Below are 24,285 nucleotides of genomic sequence, written 5' to 3'. Positions count from 1 at the left end.
TGTAAAGTTAGGTTGTTCATTTTAGATCTTTGCACTATGCATTTCTCTCTGAACACTGCCTTTTTTGCATCTCATGAATTTTGGTATGTTGCATTTTCTTTTGACTCTAAATATTTTGATTTATTCCTTAAACTGTTGGTTGTTTATATAATGTTTTGTTTAATTTCCACATATTTGTGTATTTCCCAGTTTTCCTTGTGTTATTAAATTCTAATTCACTCCATTGTGGTCAAAGAATATAGTTTGTATGATTTAAATCTTTTTAAAGATCGAGACTGCTGTTAGGTGGAATGTTCTACATACGTCTGTTAGGTCTAGTTAGTTTTTAGTACCATCCAGGTCCTCTATTTTCTTACTGATCTTCTTTCTAGATAGTCTGTCCATTATTGAAAGTGGTGTATTTAAATCTCCACTATTATTGTAGAACTGTCTACTTCTCTCTACGATTCTGTCAGTGTTTGCTTTATTTATTTTGGGGCTTTACTGTTAGGTGCATAGATATTTGTAATTGTTATATCTTGATAAATTGACCCTTTTATCATATAATGTCCTTCTTTGTCTCTTATAACTGATTTTGACTTGCACTCTATTTTGTCTGATATTAATATAGTTACTCCAGCTCTCTTTTGGTCAATATTTGCATGAGATATTTTTTCCATCTTTTCATTTTCAACTTATTTGTGTCCTTGAGCCTAAGATGCATCTCTAGTAGTCACTATATAGTTGGATCTTCTTTTTTTTTTTCCTCTCTCTATTCTGTCACTCTCTGCCTTTTGATTGGGGCATTTAGTCCATTTACATCCAGGATAATTACCAATAAGAAAGGACTGACTTCTGCCATTTTGTTATTTGATTTTTGTGTGTCCTAGGCCTCTTTGTTCTCATTTCCTCCAATACAATCAACTTTTGTGTTTTGTGGATTTTTTCTTAGTGAACCATTTTTATTCCCTTTTACTTTCCTTTTCTATGTATTTTTAAATATTTTCTTTATGGTTACCGTAAGGATTACATTTAACGTCTTGTAACAACCTGGTTTAAACTGATACCAACTTCAGTAACATTCAAATATTCCCCACCTATAGTGTTCCCTCCACCCCATTTATGTTACTGTTATCATCTATTACATCTTCATACATCATATGCCCTTTACATACTATTTTTTAATATATTTGTCATTATAAAGCATGAAGGATATAACAACTAGAATTATCAAGTAAAAATACCTTAAAACTTGCTCTTTTACCTGCCCATGGAATGAATTAAGATTTTTTTTTTCTACGTAAAGCTTTGAGTTACTTTTGAGTGTTCTTTCTTTACCATCTTTCCCATGTTAAAGGACTAAGATTTCTTGTATGGCAGGTCTAAGGTCTATGAGCTCTCTCAGCTTTTATCTGAAAATGCCTTAATGTTGCCCTCTTCTTAAAGGGAAGTTTTGCCAGATACAGTATTTTTGGTTGACAGTTCTTTACTTTCAGCATTTTGAATGTGTCATTCCATTGCACTCTGGCCTCCAAGTTCTCTGAGGAGAAATCAGCATTTAATTTTATGGTGATCCTTCATATGTGACTATTCATTTTTTTCTTGCTTCTTTCAGGATTCTGCCTTCGTCTGTAAGTTTTGAGAGTTTGATTAAAATGTGTCTCAGTGTAGATCTCCTTGGTTTATCCTACTTGGAGTTTGTTGTTCTTGAATTTGTAGATTCATGTCCTTTGTCAGATTTGGAAAGTTTTCTGCTATTATTTCTTCAGATATTATTTCTTTCCCTTTCTCTCTCATCTCCTTCTGGGGATTCCCATGAATATGTTTGATAAAACCCAAAACCCATTGCTGGCGAATCGATTCTGACTCATAGCGACCCTACAGGACAGAGTAGAATTGCCCCATGGGGTTTCCAAGGAGCAGCTGGTGGCTTTGAACCACTGACCTTTAGGTTAGCAGTCAAGTGCTTAACAATTGCACCACCAAGGCTCCTTGTTTGCTTGATAGTGTTCCATAATTACATTAGGCTATGTTGAGAAGTCTTTAGCCATGTCTTATTTTGCTCCTCAGCCTCCACAATTTTGATTCCTTATCCTCTAGATCATTGCTTTGTTTTCTCCCAGCTCAGATCTGTTTCTACATCCTTCCAATTTTTTTTTTTTTTAAATTTTAGTTATGTCTTTCAGTTTCTGTATTTCTGTTTGGTTTCTTTTTTTAATGTCTGTTTATTTATGTTCTTTTTGTTCATGCATCATTTTCCTGACTTCCTTCTGTTTCTGTTTTCCTTTAGTTCTTTGAGCTTGTTTCATTCTGTTGTATTATAGTCTTCTGTTCATTTCCAGTTTTTTTTGTGTGCCCAGTGATTTTTTTGTTGTTGTTGTTGAAGCCAGGGCATTAGAATTTTTAAAGTGTTAGCTTTCTCAATTCCCCCAAATATATGGTGCTTTCAACAGTGGTAATTCCTGCAAGAAATTTTTAGGCAGGCACAGCCTTTACACTTTTTATGTCTCCCTCTCCCTTTCTCTGGACCCAGGTGTCAGTCCTTTAACCGTTCCCTAACCAATCAGAGAGCATACACTAATTACACCACCCTCAGGTGGGTAAAGCCCTCAGTCTCTGGTCACCACTCCCTCCCCCACTCTGTGAGGGCTTGAATTCTGATCAGACTGTGGTTTCAGTCTTTCCAGCCACCTCTGGACTAGTGAAAATGTACATCCTGAACAGTCTACTAGCAAGAACTGTTTTATCTTTTTTGGAGTCAAAGATTGGGGCCCTTCCCAGTGCAGAGGACAGCCATGCACTGGCTGGGGGTACAGCAAGGCTTTAACTTCCCTGCAGTCATCCATCTGCCACACAGGGAGGGGTAGGGCCAGGGGCAGTGTAAGAAGTGCTTTTCCTACCTTTGTTTTGATTCAGTTTTCAAATCTTTGCTGTGGTTTTTGCCCATCATTTCAGAGTCTGACACGGCTGATTGTAGGTTTTTAGTAGCTTTTCTGGATGTTCATGTGGAGAGGGTTGGGATCTTAGACCTGCTCACCTTGACATCTTCCCAAAATCCCTGACATGATCATTTGTTCTTTTATGCTTCTGATGTTTTATATAAAAAATATTTTCCCAACCCAAGGTCACAAATTCTTTTTTTCCTGTTTTCTTCTAGAAGTTTTATACTTCTGAATTTTACACTTAGGTCTATGATCAATTTTGAATTAAATTTTTGTATACAGTACAAGGTATGGATCCAAGTTCACTTTTTTGGGAAGTGGGGCATATGGATATCGTTATTCTAGTACCATTTGTTGAAAATGCTATCCTCCACTGCATCATCTTTGCACCTTATGCAAAAATAAACTATGTGTATATGTGTAGGTTTTTTTCTGGACTGTATTCTGTTCCATTGCTGACACCAAGATTATGCTATTTTGATTATTGTAACTTTATAATAATTCTTAAAATAAGTAGTTATTACTCCAAATTTATTCTTTTTCAGAGTTCTTTTGGCTATTCTAGGTTCTTTGCTTTTCTCATGAGTTTTAGGATCAGCTTCTCAATTTCTACAAGAAGAAAACCAAGTCTGCATAGATTTTGACTGGCATTGCATTGACTCTATATATCAATTTGAGAAGAATTGATATCTTAACAATAGTGAGTCTTCTGACCTATACATAAAGTATAACTCCCCATTTATTTATGGCTTTGTTCATTTCTCTCAGAAGTACTTCGTAGTTTTCAGTGTACAGGTCTTTCACATCTTTTGTCTCATTTATCCCTAGGTGTTTCATATTTTGGTGCTATTGTAAATGATATTTTTAAATTTCAAATTCTGATTGTTCACTGCAGGAAATAGAAATACAAACTGATTTCTTTGTATTCTGATCTTATATCCTGTAACCTCGTTAAACTCACATAGTAATTCTAGTAGCTTTTTTTTTTGTGGATTGCATCAGATTTTCTATATTCATCATCACGTTTTCTATGACTAAAGTTTTACTCCTTCCTTTCTAACACTGATGCCTTTTATTTCTTCTTGCCTGACTGCACTGATTAGAACCTCCAGTATAGTGTTGAATAAAAGTGGTCAGAGCAGACATCCTTGTCTTGTTCCTAATCTTTGGAGGAAAGCACTCTTTCAACTTGTTCTTTTCTAATTTTCTTTATTTTTTTCTTGTTGAGAATACGCACAGTGAAACATAAACCAAGTCAATAGTTTCTACATGTACAATTCAGTGACACTGATTATATTCTTCAAGTTGTGCAACCATTGTCACCCTCCTTTTCTGAGTTGTTCCTTCCCTATTAATATAAACTCATCACCCCCTAAGGTTCCTGTCTAATCTTTTGAGTTGCCGTTGTCAATTTGATCCATATAGATAGTTCTTAAGAGAGCATAATGCCAGAGCAGACATTTTTTATTAGTTAAGCTAAACTATTGTTTTAAGAAGACTTCAGGGGATATTTTTGGTTTATTAAAAATTATTTCAGGGCAATAGTTTCAGGGGTTCATCTAGCCTCCATGGCTCCAGAAAGTCAGGAGTCCATGAGAATTTGAATTTCTGTTCTGCATTTTACCCCTTTTGATCAGGATTCTTCTGTAGAATCTTTGATCAAAGTGTTCAGTAATGGTAACACAGCACCATCCAGTTCTTCTGGTCTCATGGCAAAGGAGGCAGTTTTTCATGGAGGAGAGTAGCCACACATTCCGTATCTGCCTCTTAGTCCTGACTCTCTTCTTCTTCTATTGCTCCAGGTGAATAGAGACTAATTGTTGTGCTTTGGATGGCTGCTTGAAAGCTTTTAAGACCACATGAACTACACCACAAACTAGAAGGTAGAACAAAAATACTAAACACATTATTATTAGGCCAGTTAACTGGGATATCCCATAAAACCATGACCCTAAACATCCAAACCAAGGAACCAAATCCCATGAGTTGTTTGGTTGTACATAAGCAGCCTCAGCAGCTAATCTTTTCTATTTGTCATTGTTGTAAATATGTCTATCACACAACTTTCACCAATTAAACTTTTTACAGGTATACAACTTACTGACAGCACTTACAATAATTGGTGTGCAACTCTACCCTTAATCAATGCGATTTTTCCATCACCATACAAGGAAACTCTACTCCTTAAGCAATAACCCTCCCCTTTCTCTCTCTTTCCCGCTCCTGGTAACCACTAATGAACTTTGATCTCTATACATTTGGCTTTTTATCGTTTTATATAAGTGAAATCATACAATGTTTGTCCTTTTGTGATTATTTCATTCAGCATAAAGTCTTCAAGCTCCATCCATACTGTAGTATGTATCAAGACTTCATTTGTGTTACAGTCTTTCACCTTTATGTATGATATTAGCTGTAGGTTTTTTTTTGTCGATATCTTTGATTGAGTTCATAAGGGAATTTATAATACCAGTTTACTGAGAGTTTTTATCAGGAATAGATGCTGGGTTTTGCTACATTCTTTTTCTGCATCTATTATCTCTTTTTTTTGTGTGTGTGTCTTTTTTAGGTTGTTAATATGGTGAATTAAATTGATCGACTGTTGATTGATTTTCCAATGTTAAACTAACCCTCCATTCTTGGCATAACCCCAATTAATCATTGATGTATTATCCGTTTTTGTTGGATTTTATTTGTTAAAATTTCTCTTAAAATTTTTGTATCTATGGTCATAAGCAGGAGCCCTGGTGGCACAGTGATTAAACACTCATCTGCTAACTCAAAGGTTGGCAGTTCGAACCCACCGGTCGCTCCACAGGAGAAAGATGTGACAATCTGCTTCCATAAAGATTACACCTTTGAAACCCTACTGGGGCAGTTTCTACCCTGTCCTATAGGGTCGCTATGAGTCAATTGATTTGACATTGACCGGTATGTTCATAAGGGATATATATTGGTCTGTATTGTACTCATCATTTCTTTGGTCTTAGTATCAGGATAATCCTGACCTCAGATTTCTTCGCCTTCAGTTTTTTGGAAGAGCTTGTATAGAATTGGTATTATTTCTTTCTTAAATGTTTAGTAGAATTCACTAGTTAAGCCATCTGGGTCTAGAGTTTTAGGTGATCTATTTCTTCTTGAATAAGTTTATACATTATTTATACATTTCATCTGTCAAATTTACTGGCATGAAGTTGTTCATAATATTCCCTTATGCTTTTATACCTGTAGATTTTGTAGTATGTCACCTCTCTTAGCACTGATATTGGTAATTTCTATTTTCCCTCTTTTTCCTGATCAGTCGGGCTAGAGGTTTATAAATGATATTAATCTTTTCAAAGAACTAGCCATTAGTTTCATTGAATTTTTCTCTACTGTTTGTTATTTTAGGGTTGGCAAACTTCTTCTGTATTTTAAGACTTTGAAGGCCATACAATCTGTTAGGACTACTCAGTGCTGCTGTTGTAGAGCAAAAGCAGCTGTAGCCAGTGTGCCAATGAACGCACGTGGCTGCTTTCCAATCAAACTTTATTTATAAAGAGAGGTCTTGGGGCTGGGTTTAACTTAACACATGTAGTGTGCCAATCCTTTTTCTACTTTCTTGATTTCTGCTTGGATCTTATTTCCTTTCTTCTGTTTACTTTGGGTTTAATTTACTCCTTTTCTAGTCATTTAAGGTAGAAGCTTAGTCACTGATCTAATTCCTTTCTTCTTTTCTAATACAGGTGCTTGGTGCTATGGATTTTCCCCTAAGTAATACTTCAGCCCCATCTCACAAATTTTGATATATTGTTTTCATTTTCATTCAGTTCAAAACATTTCCTAATCATCCCTTTGATTTCATTAGTTACTTAGTAGTGTGTTGTTCAGTTTTCAAATACTTGGGTATTTTCCAAATATCGTTCAGGTATTGATTTCTAATTTAATTCCATTGTGGTCAGACTGTATACTTGAATCCTTTAAATTTTCTGAGACTTGTTTCAAGGCCCAGAATATGGTATATCTTGGTAAATGCTTTGTATGCTCTTGCTTCTGCTGTTGTTGAGTGCTAGGTTCTATAAATGTCAATTGGTTGAAAGTGTTTTCAGGTCTATTAATTCCAATCTCCTTGTTACTAAAATTCCAGCTGGAAGCCCAAAGTGAACAAAGAAGAGAACAAATGCATACATACACCCATGTAACCCGAACTGTATTAAGATTTAATATTTTAATAACTGGGTATAGCTAATCCCCATTCATTGCTCTTATTTTTTTCAGCGTTTTTTTGATTATTTTATTTGCTTATCTAGTTGTGCATATAAACTTTAGAATCAGATTATCTAATTCTGGAGCAAGGCCTTGATTGGGGCAGGAGACAATTGTTTGTACTTTTATTGGGAATGTACTGCATTTATCAATTAACTTAGGAGAACCACCAACTTTGTTGTTGAGTCTTCCTATCCAAGAATTGATCTTTCTGTTTGTTTTTTCTCATACATGTACGTATCATAAATGTACAAAGAGATGAGAAGGAGACATACCAACTTCAGGATAGTGGGTGCCTATAGGAAAAGAAAGCGGATTGAGATCAGTAGAACAGGGCCTTTGCCTCTATCTAAAATGTTTTATGCCTTTTAAAAAGCATTTATCAAAATGTTATTTTTAATACATCTAGTTGATGGGCACGTGGGTTTTTCTCCTAAAACTCCATATTTTTCTATGTATACATTTGATATATTTTATAATTAAAAAATTAAAAACAAATGTGGAAGTTAATTCAGTTTTTTAATAGAAAAAAGTCTATTGCAAATATAGTGACTCTTTTCATGTCACAATAGTACATTCAGATAAACCAAACAACCATAGTTTTTATATATAAAACCATACTTCTACATTTTTTTTTTTACATATAGTACAATTTCCAGTGTGAAGACATTTCAATGAACCAAATATTACATCTGTAATAAATACATCATCCCCAAGTCCACAGGCCTATCCCTGTGCAAATATCCACACGTGGTGGAGTGGTTCCTAAAGAAAGAGTTTCTCCTCCTGTATTGTTAACAGTTCATGGAATGATGCTTTTCTGGAATGTTTGCACAGACCTACAATTAAGAATTGTAATCTAAGCCAAAGCAGTAATAACAAAACGGTAAAGCTGTACAGAGCACTAATTTTGCATTTTAATCTTTGCAGCCAAAGTAAAAAGGACAACATTGGAATTAAATTTATTTTAACCCATTTTCTCTGAAGTCACTCCTTGCTGAGAGTCTCCATAATGTTTCACCAGTGAGTGGCAAAATTAGGAATTTTATAAAAATGTGTTCTTGTCCAACATGTATATTTCCCCACCATATGGCACAGAGTAGACATTTGAAAGAGGTTTCTGGATTGAGCCAAGAATCACAATCCTCATATTCTTGAGGATGCATGACCAATGAGCCACAGAAAATTATGGCATCACAGTGGCTTAGTTTTAAAAGATGTTCTTTTCAGAACGAATTCTAGGAAAACAAGCAGTCTACACAGAGAGAGATGTTGGAGCAATCTTACTGATTAATTTGTTGAGAGCTCTGATTTTTTCTTCCAAGATGAGGTTGTTTTTCTCAGCCCCTCTCTGCCTCTCTTCAGTGACCTGTAAGGCTTTCATCAGGTGTGCATTCTCCACATAAAGCTCCTTGAGCAGCAAATTAGACTTTGTGTTTTTTTCAAACTAGAGAGGGAAGAGAGTCACACTTTACGGTGAGTCAGGTGCAGGAATGCTTGCCCCCTCCCCCATACCCTTCCACATTTGTTGAAATGATTTTAGGTCCTTATGGATCTGACACAAATATTGTATGTAACGACAATTCTTTTTACTCTGAAGTGAGGCAGGAAATTGAGAATGTGATGAACTTTGTAGTAGAGGAAATTTAAGGGAAATTGTGAGAATCATTTTAACATGAAATAAAGACCTAAAAGACCAAAATCAACAGACTTCTGAAAGGCTGTTATTCAGTGCAATGCAAAACAACAAAATTGCCAAGAATGCCAACAAGTTTGGTTCATCTCAGCATACTCTACCACCCTGCACCGTCACCCAGGACTCACTGTGGCACTGACCCTGCCGCTGCTGCCTGGGGTGTGAGTGGGCTGCTGTACACACATGGCTTCACAGATGTGTGCAAGTGGACACGCTAGCCTTGGCACCAACCTCATTCAAAATACGAGGGCACAGGGATCCCAGCATGGGGCTAAGTCAACACCATATTCACTTGTTGAACAAATGGTCACTAAGTCCCCCTGTGTGCCAGCCCTGCTCCAGCACTGGTAAAGCAGCGGTGAGCACAGTCTGCACTGTGCAGCACATATTCTAACAGCAGGAGACCAATAAGAAGCAAACGTGGTATGGTAGGTGGGAGAAGTGCTAAGAAGAGAATACCAAGCAGGAGGAGGGGCTGCTATTTTGGTTGGGGGAACTGTGATGGTTATGTTATGTCAGCTTGGCTAGGCTATGATTCTCAGTGGTCTGGCATGTGCTCTTCCACAATGTAATACCTTCCATTTTGTGATCTGATGTGAACAGCCAATCAGTTGAAAGGGGAGTTGCCCTGGGGGTGTGGCCTGCTTCCATTATATTACTGGATGTGCTGGTGAAGGTTGTTCTCTCTTGACCCTGCACTCTTCTTTTTGCCTGACCTCTGGTTCTTGGAATGTAAGCCTGCTGAAGTCTCCAGCTTACTACCTGACCTGCAGATCTTACATTCGCCAGCCTCGCAACCCCATAAGCCCAGAGAGGACTCCAGCCTACTACTGGACACACGGATTTGGGACTTGCCAGCCCCTACAATTGTGTCAACCATTTCCATGAAGGAAATCTCTCTCTCTATATTTATATATATATATCACCGGTTTTGCTCCTCTAGAGAACCCAGACTAAGACATTCGGTACCAAGAGTGATTCCAGAGGAACAAAAATCTTAAGGATGAGTTTTCTAAACTGGTTCCAAGTCTGGCTAGATTTAAAGGCACTAATTACTTTATTTCCAGTAATAAAGAGGGCACTGCTAATCCATAGCATGAGATGGCAATAAAGATATGCAAAATATCACTACCATTAGATCAAATATTTGTGAGAGACAAGGCTCTGGGTATCTGTGTATTTGATACCTTTCAACAATTTTGTTAAACTGACAAGTATAATAAAGCTGGCTGGTTCTCCTACTTTCGCTAGACAACGTGGAGAAAGGAAAGGATGAGGTCAGGGCTTCAAAGTCCCAGCTGAAGCACTGCATAAAGGACCTGAAAGCTGTTATTTGTGTCCTGAAAGAAAGCCTTATTCCTTACAGTAAAGAGTTGATATTGCTGAAAACTAAGAGTCTTATTCCACGAGTGCCTAAATTACAATGTCAATTGCATCCCCAACCTTGAAAGGTGTCTGAAGTTAATGTGAGGGCACAGATCAGGAGGAAATGAGATCCTGAAAATTGGGATGGGGAAATGTGGGCAGATATGGGGGACACTGAGACCCTAAATTCTGCTGAATCACCTTTGCCAGCAGAACCAGCCCTTCTACCCCCATCTGAAGAGACTAACCCAGATGTGTCTGAGAAGTCATTGTGTAAGGCATTGCCTGAGGTGCCACCTGAGGAAAATGCCATGCAAGACATCACTGCATGTCCCCAGAACCCACTCTTACCACTCATTTTTGCTTCTAGATCTATAACTAGACTGAAGTCCCAGTGTGCCCCAAGACGTGAGGTATAAAATATGACCCATGAGGAGGTATGCCACACTCTAAAAGAGTTGCTTGATTTTTTTAATGGATACAAACAGAAATCTGGGGAATATGTGTGGGAATGGCTACCAAGGGTGTGGGATAATGGTGCAAAGAACATAAAGTGGGATCAGTCTGAATTTATTGCTATGGGCTCACTAAGCAGAGATACTTCCTTCATCATTTCAGCTCAAGGGGTCAGAAAAGAACCTAATAGTTTATTTGATTGGTTGACAGAAACATGGACTAAGAGGTGACCTACACTAAATGAAGTTGAAATGCCGGAACTGCCTTGGTACACTGGCCGAGGTATCCAAAGGCTTAAGCAAATTAGTGTTAGAGTGAATTTATCATGTTGTACCCACCTACCCACCCAGGGAGTGCCCAGAGGATACACCTGTCACCACAATTGTGAGGAATAAATTTGTGAATGGAGCCCCAGAATCCTTGAAGACTGCTACGATTGTTCTTCTATGTAGGGTGGATATTACATTGGAAATTGACCTCACTGAACTGGAAAACCTAACTACAATGGGGATGATTGTATCCTAGGGTGGCAGGGGCCAAGTGACAGCACTTAATCACCAAAGACAAGGTGGGTGTGGTTACCATAATGGACAGCAGAGTCAAAGCTGTAATCAGAATAGTCTGACTCATATGGACTTATGGCATTGGCTACTTAGTCATGGAGTCCCTAGGAGTGAAACAGATGGGAAATCTACTATTTACTTGATCTGTACAAGCAGAAGAATTCTAGGTCAAATGAATGGCAGTCTAACTTGAATCACCAAAATAGAGTGTCATGGGGTTTACAGACCCACACCCCCTTGAATGAAGGGAGGCTAAGTCCCCTTGAAGAAGGGCCCCACTACACTACCAAACTTTATGTTGTTAATCTTTCTCCCCGGCTTCCCTGAAGGGATCTACCATCTTTTATGAGAGTCACTCTTCACTGTGGAAAAGGAAATAATCAGACTTTTCAAGGATTACTGGACACTGGCTCTGAATTGACGTTAATTCCAGGAGACCCAAAACATCACTGTGACCTACCAGTCAGAGTGGGGCATATGGAGGTCAGGTTCTTCATGGAGTCTTAGCTCAGGTCTGTCTCACAGTGGTACCCCAAACTATCCTGTAGTGATTTCCCCAGTTGCAGAACGCATAACTGGAATAGACATACTCAGCAACTGGCAGAACCCCCACACTTGATCCCTGACATATGGAGTAAGAGTTATTATAGTAGGAAAAGCCAAGTGGAAGCCAGTAGGACTGCCCCTAAAAAAACAGTAAAACAAAAGCAATACCGCACTCCTGGAGGGATTGCAGAAATTACTGCCACCACCAAGGACTTGAAGGATGCTGGGGTGGTAATTTCCACCATATCCCCATTCAAGTTGCCTATTTGACCTGTGCAGAAAATAGGCGGTGACTCTAATTACAGCTGCTATTCCAGATGTGGTCTCATTGCTTGAGCAAATTAATACATCTGGTACCTAGTATGCAGCTACTGATCTGGCCAATGCAATACATCTTCACCGTCCTACCAAAGAGGTATATCAACTCTCCAGCACTATGTCATAATTTAGTTTGCGAGGAGGACCTTCATCGCCTTCCCCTTCCACAAGACATCACATGGTCCATTACATTGATGACATTATGCTGACTGGACCTAATAAGGAAGAAGTATAAATAACTCTAGAATTATTGGTAAGATATTTGTGTACCAGAGGGTGAGAAATTAACCTGACAAAAATTCTGGAGCCTTCCACCCTCACTGAAATTTCTAGGGGTCCAGAGGTGTGGGGCATGTTAAAATAGTCCTTCTAAGGTGAAGAGTAAGTTGTTGCATCTGGCCCCTCCTACAACTAAAAAGGAGGCAAAACACCTGGTGGGTCTCTTTGGATTATGAAGGCAACATATCCCTCATCTGTATGTTCAGCTCTGGAGTATTACTAAGTGACTCAAAAAGCAGGTAGTTTTGAGTAGGACCCAGAACAAGAGAAGGCTCTTCAACAGGCCCAGGCTGCTGTGCAAGCTGCCGTCACACTTGAGCCTTAAGATCTAGCTGATCTAATAGTGCTTGAAGTGTCAGTGGCAGACAGAGGTGCTGTTTGGAGTCTTTGGCAGACCCCTATTGGCAAATCACAGCATAGGCCCTTAGGATTTTGAAGCAAAGCCCTGCTATCCTCTGCAGATAACTACTCTCCTTTTGCAAAACAGCTTATGGCTTGTTACTAGGCCTTAGTAGACCATGCAGCCTGAGCTGCCCATTATAAACTGGGTATTGTCTGATGCACAGAATCATAAAGATGAATGTGCACAGCAGCACTCCATCATCAAATGCCCGTGGTCTGCACTCCTGTTACATTACCTTCCTTCTCTCAGTCTATAACTATGGCCTCATGGGGAGTTCCTTATGATCAGTTGACTGAGGAAGAGAAAACTCATGCCTGGTTTACAGATGGTTCTGTGCAATATGCAGGCACCACTTGAAAGTGTCCAACTGCAACACTGCAGCCCTTTTCTGGTACTTTCCTGAAGGACAGTGGTGAAGGGAAATCCTCCCAGTGGCCAGAATTTTCAGCAGTGCATCTGGTTGTTCATTTTGCTTGGAAGGAGAAATGGTCAGATGTGAAAGTGAATGCTGATTCATGGGCTGTGGCCAATGGTTTGGCTGGATGGTTAGGGACTTGAAAGGAACATGATTGGAAAATTGGTGACAAGGAGGTATGGGGAAGAGGTATGTGGATATACCTCTCTGAATGAGCCAAGGAAGTAAAGATATTTGTGACTCATATGAATGTTTATCAAAGGGTGACCTCGGCAGAGAATATGAACAGTCAAGTGGATAGAATGATGCTTTCTGTGGATACCAGCCAGCCTCATTTTCCCAGCCACTCCTGTCATTGCCCAATGGGCTCATGAACAAAGTGGCCATGGTAGCAGGGATGGAGGTTATGCATGGGCACAGCAACATGGACTTCTACTCATCAAGGCCAACTTGGCTAGAGCCACTGCTGAGTGCCCAATCTGTCAGCAGCAGAAATCAACACTGAGTCCCCAGTATGGCACCATTCCTCGGGACAATCAGCCAGTAACCTGGTGGCAGGTTCATTACATTGGACCGCTTCTATCATGGAAAGGGCAACATTTTGTTCTTACTGGGATAGGCACTTACTCTGGATATGGATTTGCCTTCCCTGAATGCAATGCTTCTGCCAAAACTACCATCCATGGACTTACAGAATGCCTTATCCACCGTCATGATATCCCACAAGCACTGCCTAGGAGATCAAGAGGCTCATGGCACAGCAAATAAAGTGCAGCAATGGGCCCGTGCTCATGGAATTCACTGGTCTTACTATGTTTCCCATCATTCTAAAGCAGCTGGCTTAATAGAATGATGGCGCTAGGTGGCAGTACCTTGCAGGCCTGGGATAATATTCTCCAGAGGCTGTATATTCTCTAAATCAGCATCCAATATATGGTGCTGTTTCTCCCATAGCCAGGATTCACAGGTCCAGGAACCAAGGGTGGCAATGGGAGTGGCATCACTATTATCCCTAGTAACCCACTCCTAAAATTTCTGCTTCCTTTCCCCATGACCCTATGCTCTGCTTGTCTAGAGGTCTTGCTTCCAAAGAGAAGAATGCTCCCACCAGGAGACACAACACTGATTCCACTGAACTGGAAGTTACAAATGCCACCTGGCCACTTTGGGCTCCTTATGCCCTCTGGATCAACAGGCAAAGTAGGGTACTGGCTGGTGTGATTGATTCTGATTATCAAGTGGAAATTGGATTCTTATTACGTAATGGAGGTAAAGAAGAGTATGTCTAGAATATAGGAGATCCCTTAGGGCGTCTCTTAATACTACCATGTCCTCTGATTAAAGTCAATGGAAAACTATAGCAACCCAATTCCAACATTACTAATGGCCCAGACCCTAAAGGAATGAAGGTTTGGGTCACCCCACCAAATGAAAAACCATGAATAGCTGAGGTGCTTGCTGAGGGGAAACGGAATGTGGAGCGGGTAAAGAAGGTAGTTCTAAATACCTGCTACAAACACGTGACCAGTTGCAGAAATGAGGACTGTAATTATTATGAGTATTTCTTCCTTGTTTTGTTATATGTGTGTGTGTATGAAATTTCTTTGTTTTCTTCCCTTCCTTATCCCATTACTTATTATAAAATACAAGATGTAGAAGGTGCTAGTGTGTTTTCAGTTGAATCCATATTAATTACATCATGTTAGGGACAAGTATGACTTTATCATTATATTTATTTGGAGATTATGTATGGTTTAAGAAAATGTGTATAGATGCCAACTTAACAAGGATGGTTAATGTTATGTGTCAACTTGGCTAAGCTATGATTCTCAATGGTTTGGCAGGTGCTCTTCCATAAATCACCTTCCATTTTGTGATCTGATATAAGCAGCCAATCAGTTCAAAGGGGGAATTGCCTTGGGGTTGTGGCCTGCCTCTAGTATATAAATGGATGTTCTGGCAAAGTTTGCTTGCTCTCTAGACACTACACTCTTCTCATTGCCTAACCTGTGGTTATTGGGACATAAACCTGTAGAAGTCTCCAGCCTACTGCCTGACCTGCAGATCTTGAATTCACCAGCCCCCGCTACCCTGTGAGCCAGCAGAGGTCTCCAGCCTACCACTGGACCCATGGGTTTAGGACTTGTCAGCCCCTCCAATTGTGTGAACCATTTCCATGAAGTAAATCTCTCTCTATATTTACATATACGCTTCACTGGTTTTGCTCCTCTAGACAACCCAGACTAAGACAGGAACCAAGGGGCCTTCTCTGTAAAGTGACATGTGAACAGAGCCCTGAATAGGGCAAGAGTGAGTCTAGAGACCATCCACGTAGTGGGAAGAGAAAGTGCAATGGTCTTGAGGCTGGTGTGTACCTGGGGTGATTGGGGACAGCAGACAGCCACTGTAGCTGGTGGGGCATGGTGGTGGGGGGACATAGATGGTGAGGGAGTCAGAGCAGGGACAAGCACTAAATCCAGCAGAACCTTGGAGGCCACTGTGACAAGGTTGGCTTTTACTCCGAGGGAGATGGGAACGCACCGTAGGGTCTGAGCCAAGGAGACAGGATCTCAGTTGTGCTTTGGAAGGAGTGCTGCAGCTCCTGTGCTCAGCATAGATCTGGGCAGGAGTGCGAGGGTAGAAAGAGGGAAACCGGAGAGATGGCAAAAAGATGAGGGGGCTTAGACCAGCATGGGAGCAGTGGGGGTGCGAGTGCTTGGAGTCGGTGTCCATTGTGAAGTCTGAGCTGCTGGATTAGGTGTGGACCCAGGGAGGGAGGAGTAACAGTGACTAAGCCATTGAGAAGAGAATGGAGGGGAGGCCAGTGGGGCTGTTAGCACAGATGACCTCTGAAGCGTATTCATGTAAAGAGGAGCAGGGAGGTGGGGTTCTTTAAGATCAGGTTTGCATACTGATGGCAGGGAGGCTTCCAGGCAAGGGGGAGATACAAAGGAGTAGGGAAGGGAGAGGAGATGGGGAGGGGAGGCGAGAGACAGGAGAAGGAGGGGAGAGGGCAGGAGGAGGACAGAGCCATCACAGGCACGGTGTCTGGTGCTCAGTGGAGGGGCACCTTTTGCAGGGGCAGAGACTGCTTGCCCACAGCTACAAGCAGGGAGGCAGAAATGTGTGGGCATCTTTTTATGGCTATCCAGTGATTAGGGGATGCTGCTGGTATTTAGCACCTGTCGGTAGGGGTGCCAAGTATCCTACAAGGCACAGGACAGTCCACCAGTGAGCAATGTCCTTCCCCCCCGCTAAGGGATCATGCTGGGTCACCATTCAGGTGCCTCATCTCTGCAGGGTGGTCCCCCGTCACCTTGATGCTACAGTCCAGGGGAGTGTGCTTTCTTCAGAGCACCTGCACAGTCTTCTCATCAGCTGTCTCTACCTCCAGAATGTAAGCGCCATGAGGCAGAGACTTAGTCTTGTTCGTCTCAGGTCTACTTACAACAATGCCTTGGCACACAGTAGGTGCTCAGTAAGCATTTGCTGAATGACTGACTGATGAATGAATGAATGAATAGCCTCCTGGAGATTATGAGAACACCTCAAAAAATAAATCCTAAAGCAATTCTCAAAAGAAAATAAGTACAATACACAAATACAGTGTAGGGTATATATTTAGTGGAGCCCTGGTGGCACAGTGCTTAAGAGCTCGGCTACTAACCAAATGGCTGGCAGTTGAAATCTACCAGCCGCTCCTTAGAAACCCTATGGGGCAGTTCTACTCTGTCCTATGGGGTTGCTATGAGTTGAAATCGACTCGATGGCAATGGATTAGGTTATACATTTAGTAAAATCTGCTCTTTTTCTATTGATTGTTTTTAATTATGAACACTGAAAAAACACTTTACATTCAAGTATGAAGTTTAGACAGAGTCCTAGGTTGAGTGGTTCCTAATGAGCATGGAGTCCCTGAGTCTGTGACAAGACAGTCTCTTCCTACACCAGCTGTGTGAACACCCACGAGGAAGAAATGTGCAAAAAGAGGATGTGTGTGTGGAAACGACAGGAGCCCATCACTCACCTGGCTCTTCAGCTCATCCACATTTTCTTGTAGGAGCATTTCCACGTTCTTCAAGATCATTTCCATCTCTCCCACCCGCTCTTTTGTGTCTCTCAGCTGTTCCTCATGTTCTTCCTGCCACAAGGAAAGTTACAGATCAATCATTTATGTTTTAAAAGAAATCACTTCAAGATGCATTTAAAACGGCATTCGGCTGCAATGGACAAGTCTAAGAGCAGCTAGCTATAAGCCTCTGTCTGTACGTGGAATGCTAACAAGTCCTCTACCAGGAGCCACAGGGCATGGTGCTCTGTGCAGACATCAGACAGTCTGGTGGTTCCTTACAAAGCTAAACATAGGCTTACCATATGATTCAGCAACTGCACTCCTAAGTATTTACCCAAATGAGCTGAAAATGTATGTCCACATAAAAACCTGCACACAAATGTTTATAATAACTTTATTTATAATTGCCAAAAATTGGAAGCAACCGAGATGTCCTTCAATAGGTGAATGGATAACCAAACTGTGGCACAGCTATACAATGGAATATTATTCAGCAATAAAAAAAAATGAGCTATCAAGCCATAAAAAGACAAGAAGAAACCTTAAATGCATATTGTTAAGTGAAAGAAACCAGCCTGAAAAAGCTACACACTGTATGATTCCAACTACATGACAAAAAGCAAAATTACAGAGACAGTGAGAAGGTCAGTGATTGCCAGGGGTTCAGGGGGATTCAGAGGGATGAGCAGGTGGAGAAGAGTATTTTAAAGGCAGTGAAGCTGTTCTGCAGGAAACTGTAATCTTGGGCACACAACATGGATTTGTCAAAATCCACAGGAAACACAAAGAGTGAACCCTAATGTGAACTATGGACTTTAGTTAATAATAATAATAAAACTCATTGCCATTGAGTTAATTCTGGCTCATGACAACCCCATATGTTTACAGAGCAGAAGTGCTCCACAAGGTTTTCTTGGCTGTGATCTGCTTCTGTAAAGATTATAGCCAAGAAACCCTAAGGAGCACTTCTACTCTGTAAACACATGCGGTTGCCATGAGTCAAAATCAACTTGACAGCAACCAGTTTAGTTTTTATCACCAGCCTTTAGGTTAGTAGTCCAGTATGAACTGTTTGCGCCAGCCAGGGACCTTTAATTAATCGTACCCTATCAATACTGGCTCACCAACTGTAACAAATGCACCCCGCTAATGTAAGATGTTAGTAACAGGAGAAACTGCCCGAGGAAAACAGAGTAGATGGGAACTCTACTTCCTGCACAATTTCTCTGTAAACCTAAAACTGCTCTAAGAAATTAAGTCTATTTCAAATTAGGCAAGCATTCAACAATGAATTAGGCAAAGATAAAGTTAACTGAAGTGCAGGTCTCACAACAACTGAAGTTTTACACTGGAAAAACCAAAACAAAACAAAAAAACTGGGAAGATTCATGTGCTGGCTTTTATTTAAACGCAGGAGTAGCACGGGGCCGTACCCTGAGGCCACAATGGCCTCTGCACAGGGCCTTGGTCCTCCCTCCCTCTCACCTACCACGCCCGCTGCCTCACCCACCGCCTCGCCACACATCACCTTCAGGGCCCTATAAACAATTTGCATTTGTGGCCCCCAGTGCTCAGTGATAAGGCCTGGGTGTGGGAATCTACAGCCCCACAGACCCTCCAGCTGAAATCCAGTGGCCACCCACTCTGAGAATGGGACAGATGCCCCCAATCCTGGGTCTTTGATGTTCCCTACTAGTCCCAGCTACACGCTCCCACGCTTCGTACTGCCTCCTCTAGACAGGTGTCCTGGGTTTTGAACCCTCCCCTTCGACTGGCCTATCTGATGAAATGGGAGGCCTCTGCGCAGGGAGGGCATTCCCTAAACTGCTGAACTGAATTCCATCAGAGTCCTTCTCACTTCCTTCTCAACAAGCAAGGCCAGGCCAGCTCCAGAGAACCCTGTTTGTAACATGAAAAGGGGAGGAAACCTCCCCAACACTGATGCCATCACAGCCAGGAAGACGAGGAACTTCTGCTTCCTGGGCGCTCAGGCCTGGTTGTGAGCCTCTAATGAGGCAGGCACCGACCCCTCCCCACCTGAATGCATTGCTACTCTCCCACTGTGAGGTGGGGTCCTTTGCCTCCCCCACCAATCTGCTGGTCTTTAGGGCTCACTTGGCTAGGAGCAGCTTTTGTCTCCCCTCTTGGAACACCTCCTGAGAGGCCACGGCAGGTGCTCGAGCCGGCAGCCCCACCAGGCTGAGTCATCAGCCAGGATCACTGCCAGCCCAGCCCCACCTATCCATCTGACTGCAGCCACAGGAGAGCCCAGATGGGGCTCCCAGCCAAATGCAGCCAGCTCACAGAGCCGGGAAAGATGTCATGAGTCACTCACTAAGAGTGGGAGTGTCAGTTATGCCATTATGTAGGACCAGAACAAGGGCTTCTCCAAAGGACCCTGCCCGCCCACCACTCTGAGCTAGGCCTGCAGCGGGCCTGCAGTGGGCCCTTGCGAGCCCTGCACTGGCGTCTCCCCCTTCCCAGGATGCTGAACCCAGCCAGCCCTGCCCCCTGCTCATACCTGTCTAATCTGCTTTGTGAGCCAAGTCCTTAGGGCGTTGCCTCTGCGCTGAGCCAGGCCCAGGCGAGACGAAGGTGACGACACTGGTCTCTGCCCACGCGGCCGCCATGGTCAGCACTATACCTCCTTGCCACACCACCCCTTGGAGAAGCCTGCTTTTTCCCCAAGAGTTTCCATAACCACCCTGTCAGCTGCTCTGCTTCCCTGACCTAACCTTAAGGATGTCACCAAAATTCACACACGTGGTTCTGGGGGTACTCCTCTAAGTCAGGAAAAAGGAGCAGGAGGCACTTAAACAAGCTGCTTTTCTGCCCATGGTACCTGCAGCGAACAGGGCAGCCCCTGGGAGGGCGTGGGCTCCTTTCTGGAGCCTGTTCAGCACCTTCTGCACGGCTGGAGCTGGAAAAGGGCCTGCTTTCTCAGCTGGGTCTCACTCCTTAGCCCTAAAGGACTTAAACTTCTCTAAGTTCCTTTCAGCCCTAAAAATAGAGAAATAAACCTGCAGGAGAAGAGCCTCAAATACTTAGAGGCCTTTCTGGGAAGCTGCTTGCTTACAGTGGGGGGCTGAGGACCCACAGTAGCCTCATGCAGTACCTCACCAGACGCTGTGGTACCCCAAGCCCAGCTGAGCCTCAGCAATCTGGAAGGGACCAGGGCCAAATCCAGCCCCTGGACTTGGGGCCAGGGCCAAGGGATAGGGGCAAAAAGGTTCAAAGGAGGGACTCAGATGGGACAGCCGAGTGAGGTTGAGGAGAAAGTTGGGTCTATGACCCAACCACCACAGTCTCTCGCTATCCCTTTGTTCCTCACTCCTGCTCCAGCCAGCAGAAGGAATGGCTCAGTTCCTGGATGTCTGCATTTGTGGTGGCCCCGGGCCCACAGCACCCCCTTCTCCCTGTGGGACTCCTGCTCTCCTTCCCACCTCCTCTGGACATCCCACTTCCAGGTCTCTGGCCCTGTACCATGCACATAGGAGCCCCCTGGAGTGTGTGCCCTCCACAGACTGGCAGCTTCTTGCCTGTGGGTCTGTCTACTCTGCGTCTTGGGGCCAGCAGGCAACAGACTGGCGCAGGGGAGGTGCCTGCCCACAAAAGCGTGAGGAGTCGTGGCTGCATTGCCCTGCAGGGGAGAGTGTGGCCAGGAACAGAATGGCAGGGTACCACTATGCTTCTTAAAACAGGGATTATGCCACCCTCTGACTGGTCCAGCCCCAATGCCTGGTTCTGAGCCACTCCTACCATGTCTCAGAGGCAGCCTCAGTGTTTCCACAGCTCCTCAGTTCTGCAGAGGAGTGCACCCAAAGGCCCTGTGTACTGTCCTCCCCATGAGTAAAATGAGACACAGCTCTTCAAGCAACTTCAGTCCTGTACTGGTGAGGGCCCAACTGCTGTGTGGCCCTGGCCAGCTCCGTTACCTCTCTGTGCTGGACAAGCTCTGGAAACACTGTCAGCTCTGAATTTCATCTCATGGCAGAGGCTGCACCCTGCTCCTCAGGCGCCCGCACACCTACCTGACCCCGAAACTCTCAAGTGCCTCTCCCAGTGGGGACTGTGACAACTTTAAGCTCTGACATTCCTGACTCGTGTTCAGGTTCAAGTCTGAGTTTTTGGATTTGGTCACCCTGTTTTTAAAAGATCAATTTCACAAATGCAAGAAACACCTTAGCAGTCTGGTATAATGCAGAAACTTCAGAAAATTACAGAAAACCAAAATTTACAAAATTTAAATCACCCATGACTCCACCATCCAGAGGACCACGATCAATACTTACAATCCCTTAGCCCTTTTCCTACAATCAACACTTACGATCCCTTAGCCCTTTTTCTACACACATCCCTGTTGATGTGACTGGATCAGAAAGCAGATGGCATTATACGCTAAGCTTTCATTTTCAGTAGTCCTGAGCACTTCCTCATGCCACAATACTACTGAAAAACACCATAACTTACTGACACATTCACCAACTCTTGATGATTCAAGCTGAGTTTGAGTTTTGTTATCATAAATACCTCAGCAATGAAAATACTTACAGCTACATCTTTCCACAATGCTCTTGCGTAAAATTCCTTCCCACAAGTAGAATTATTAAGTCAAAGCCTAATGACATTCTTCAGACTCTTGCTATATATACATTGCTGGTTATGTGTTGGGTGGTGCATGTCTCCAGTTCCCTGAGCTCCCTCTCTAACGTCCCCACTCTGCTCCACCCACTGACCTGCTCTTCTTCCTGGCGACCTGCCTCCTCCAGCCTCTGTGTTAGCAGCTGAATGGTGACTTGGTTCTTCTTGTTTCGGGCCTGGTAGGCAGAGACCTCCCTGCCCAGCTGAAGGATTCTGTAGTTGAGCTGGGACATTTGATACTTATATTTCTGGCTCTAGAGCAAGAAGGGTTAAAACAAAGATTGGAAAAAGAATTTTTTTACACCAGCAACTCAATTCAGATCATGTCAGTGGTTCTCAGTTGGGGTGATGTTGCCCCTGTGAGACACTGGGCAATGTCTGGAGGCATTTTGGTTGTCACGACTGAGGGAGGCAGGGGTGGCTACTGACATCCAGGGATGCTACAAACATCCTACAGTGCACTGGAAAGCCCCTATGAGAGAGACTCATTCAGCCCCAAATGCTGAGGCTGAGAAACCTGCTCTATTCCTGAGAAGAAATGAGACACATCTATACCACCAGAGCCAGGAGGACATGTGAAGAACATTCAAACCACCATTCTGAAGGCCTTCTACATTTTTAATCTCATTTCCTCCACAGTTGTTTCTAATATTATTTTAAGGAAAATAAAAGTAAACTTAAAGTACATGAATCTCTTTAAAATCTCCTTTGATCTCTGCCCCTGAACACACAAACCTAGCTGGCAGCAGGGTGTCGGTGATCTCAGTACCACTGCTCCGCAGACAAGGGTGCCTGACAGATGTCTCCTGGGTGGGTGCACGAATGACTGTATGTTCCAACAGCAGCTAGTAAGTTCCTCACAGTCTTTCACCACAGAGATTTCAGTTACTGTCCGTCACTTGTCATAAAGATCTTCATACAGATTACCTTTTTGTTTAATTGCTTTTTTTCACAGCAGCTAGTTTTTGGGGCAGAGTGATCACAGATCCAGGGTATTCCCAGGTTGCTGTCCAACACCTCTGAACCTCTCAGTGCCACTGGCAATGAACAGAATAATTTTATTTTTATTTTTTGGTGTGGGTTTAATAAGCACATATTGGTACCTTAAGGAGCCCTTGGGGAGTACAAATGGTTAACGCGGAGGGCTGCTAACAGAAAAGTTGGAGGTTTGAGTCCCCCCAGAGTCACCTTGGAAGAAAGGCCTAGCAATCCACTTAGGAAAAATCAGCCACTGAAAACCTTATGGAGCACAGTTCTACTCTGCACACTTGTGGTTGCCATGAGATAGAGTCGACTCTATACCAATTGGTGTGGTATATGGTACCTTAAGGTTTTTTCCATTAGGGTTCCATTCAAGGTTAGGGAATCTATGCATTTTCCCTGTGAGGATTCACTTCTCTGTAAATTGTCCACTACCTGTCCTTTTCCCAGTACTTCAGCATTCAGCATGCAGCAGTGACTCTACTATGTCATAAGTTCCTATCAGCTATATCTACATAAACTTCTCACTGTGTTCACGACATTTCGGAAACTGAAACTTTTTTCAGTACTGATGCACACTCACCTGTCCTCCAGTTACAGCCTTGACTTCATCAATAGTAAGAAATGTTATCTCACTTCAACTCCTGGGATAAAAATACTAGTTGATTTTCTTCTACTCATCTTTAACAGTTAAACTCTTTATTTGGAAATAGCTTCAAACTTGCAGAACTGTTGCAAGAGTAGGACTAATACAAACAACATTCAAGTCCCTTTTCCCAGCCTCGCTGACTGATGATATTTCTCCCCATCTGCATTGCTACTGGAGCTCTTTAGGATGAATACAGACACAATGCTCTTTTCTGAGCTGTGGCAAAGTTACTGACTTCAGGAAACTTAACCGAAGCCACCGCACACACCACGATTTTGTTGGCTGACTTCATAGTGTCCTGATGGCACCCCTGCCCTCATGCAGGATGTGCTCTTGGACCGGGCAGTGCCTTTAGCTGCCCTGTCTCTTAGCCTCCTTGAGTCTGGAGCATTTCCACAGCCTTTCACTTTTATGATGTTGACATTTTTTAACAACTACTGTCACCTCCTCCCTCTTTGAATAGAATGTTTCTCATTTTGGGTTTGTCTGATGCATTGTTATGGTCAGATTTGGGTGGTGCATTTCTGGCTCAAGCACTGCACAGGTGATGCTGCCTCCCTCAGGGCATCACACCTGCTCCTTGGTAGTGATCATTTTGGTCACCTTTTTGACTTTAAACTTGCATTCACTTGCACTGCAGAAGAGCTAGTAATAAGGTATTCATGCTTGATAATTTTGTTTTGTCCTTCATGGTTTTTAATAACAGATATATAAAATGCAAGGATAAAATTATGT

At 42.6% G+C, this 24,285-nt stretch overlaps 1 protein-coding gene across 1 annotated transcript in view; it reads right to left on the bottom strand.

The window, feature by feature from the left end:
- Window positions 1-7,880: 7,880 nt before the first annotated feature.
- The window catches only part of NINL (ninein like), a 104,151-nt gene continuing 87,746 nt past the window's right edge, over window positions 7,881-24,285 (bottom strand). Inside the window, 3 exon segments of the mRNA XM_023731357.1 lie at window positions 7,881-8,613; window positions 17,235-17,348; window positions 22,016-22,174. Of these exon segments, the coding sequence (XP_023587125.1) occupies window positions 8,422-8,613; window positions 17,235-17,348; window positions 22,016-22,174 (465 nt within the window). The 3' untranslated portion in view covers window positions 7,881-8,421.

Source organism: Trichechus manatus, unplaced genomic scaffold (assembly GCF_000243295.1).
Source record: "Trichechus manatus latirostris isolate Lorelei unplaced genomic scaffold, TriManLat1.0 scaffold00042, whole genome shotgun sequence".
Taxonomy (NCBI): Eukaryota; Metazoa; Chordata; class Mammalia; order Sirenia; family Trichechidae; genus Trichechus; species Trichechus manatus.
This window is presented reverse-complemented; position numbering and strand designations above follow the sequence as displayed.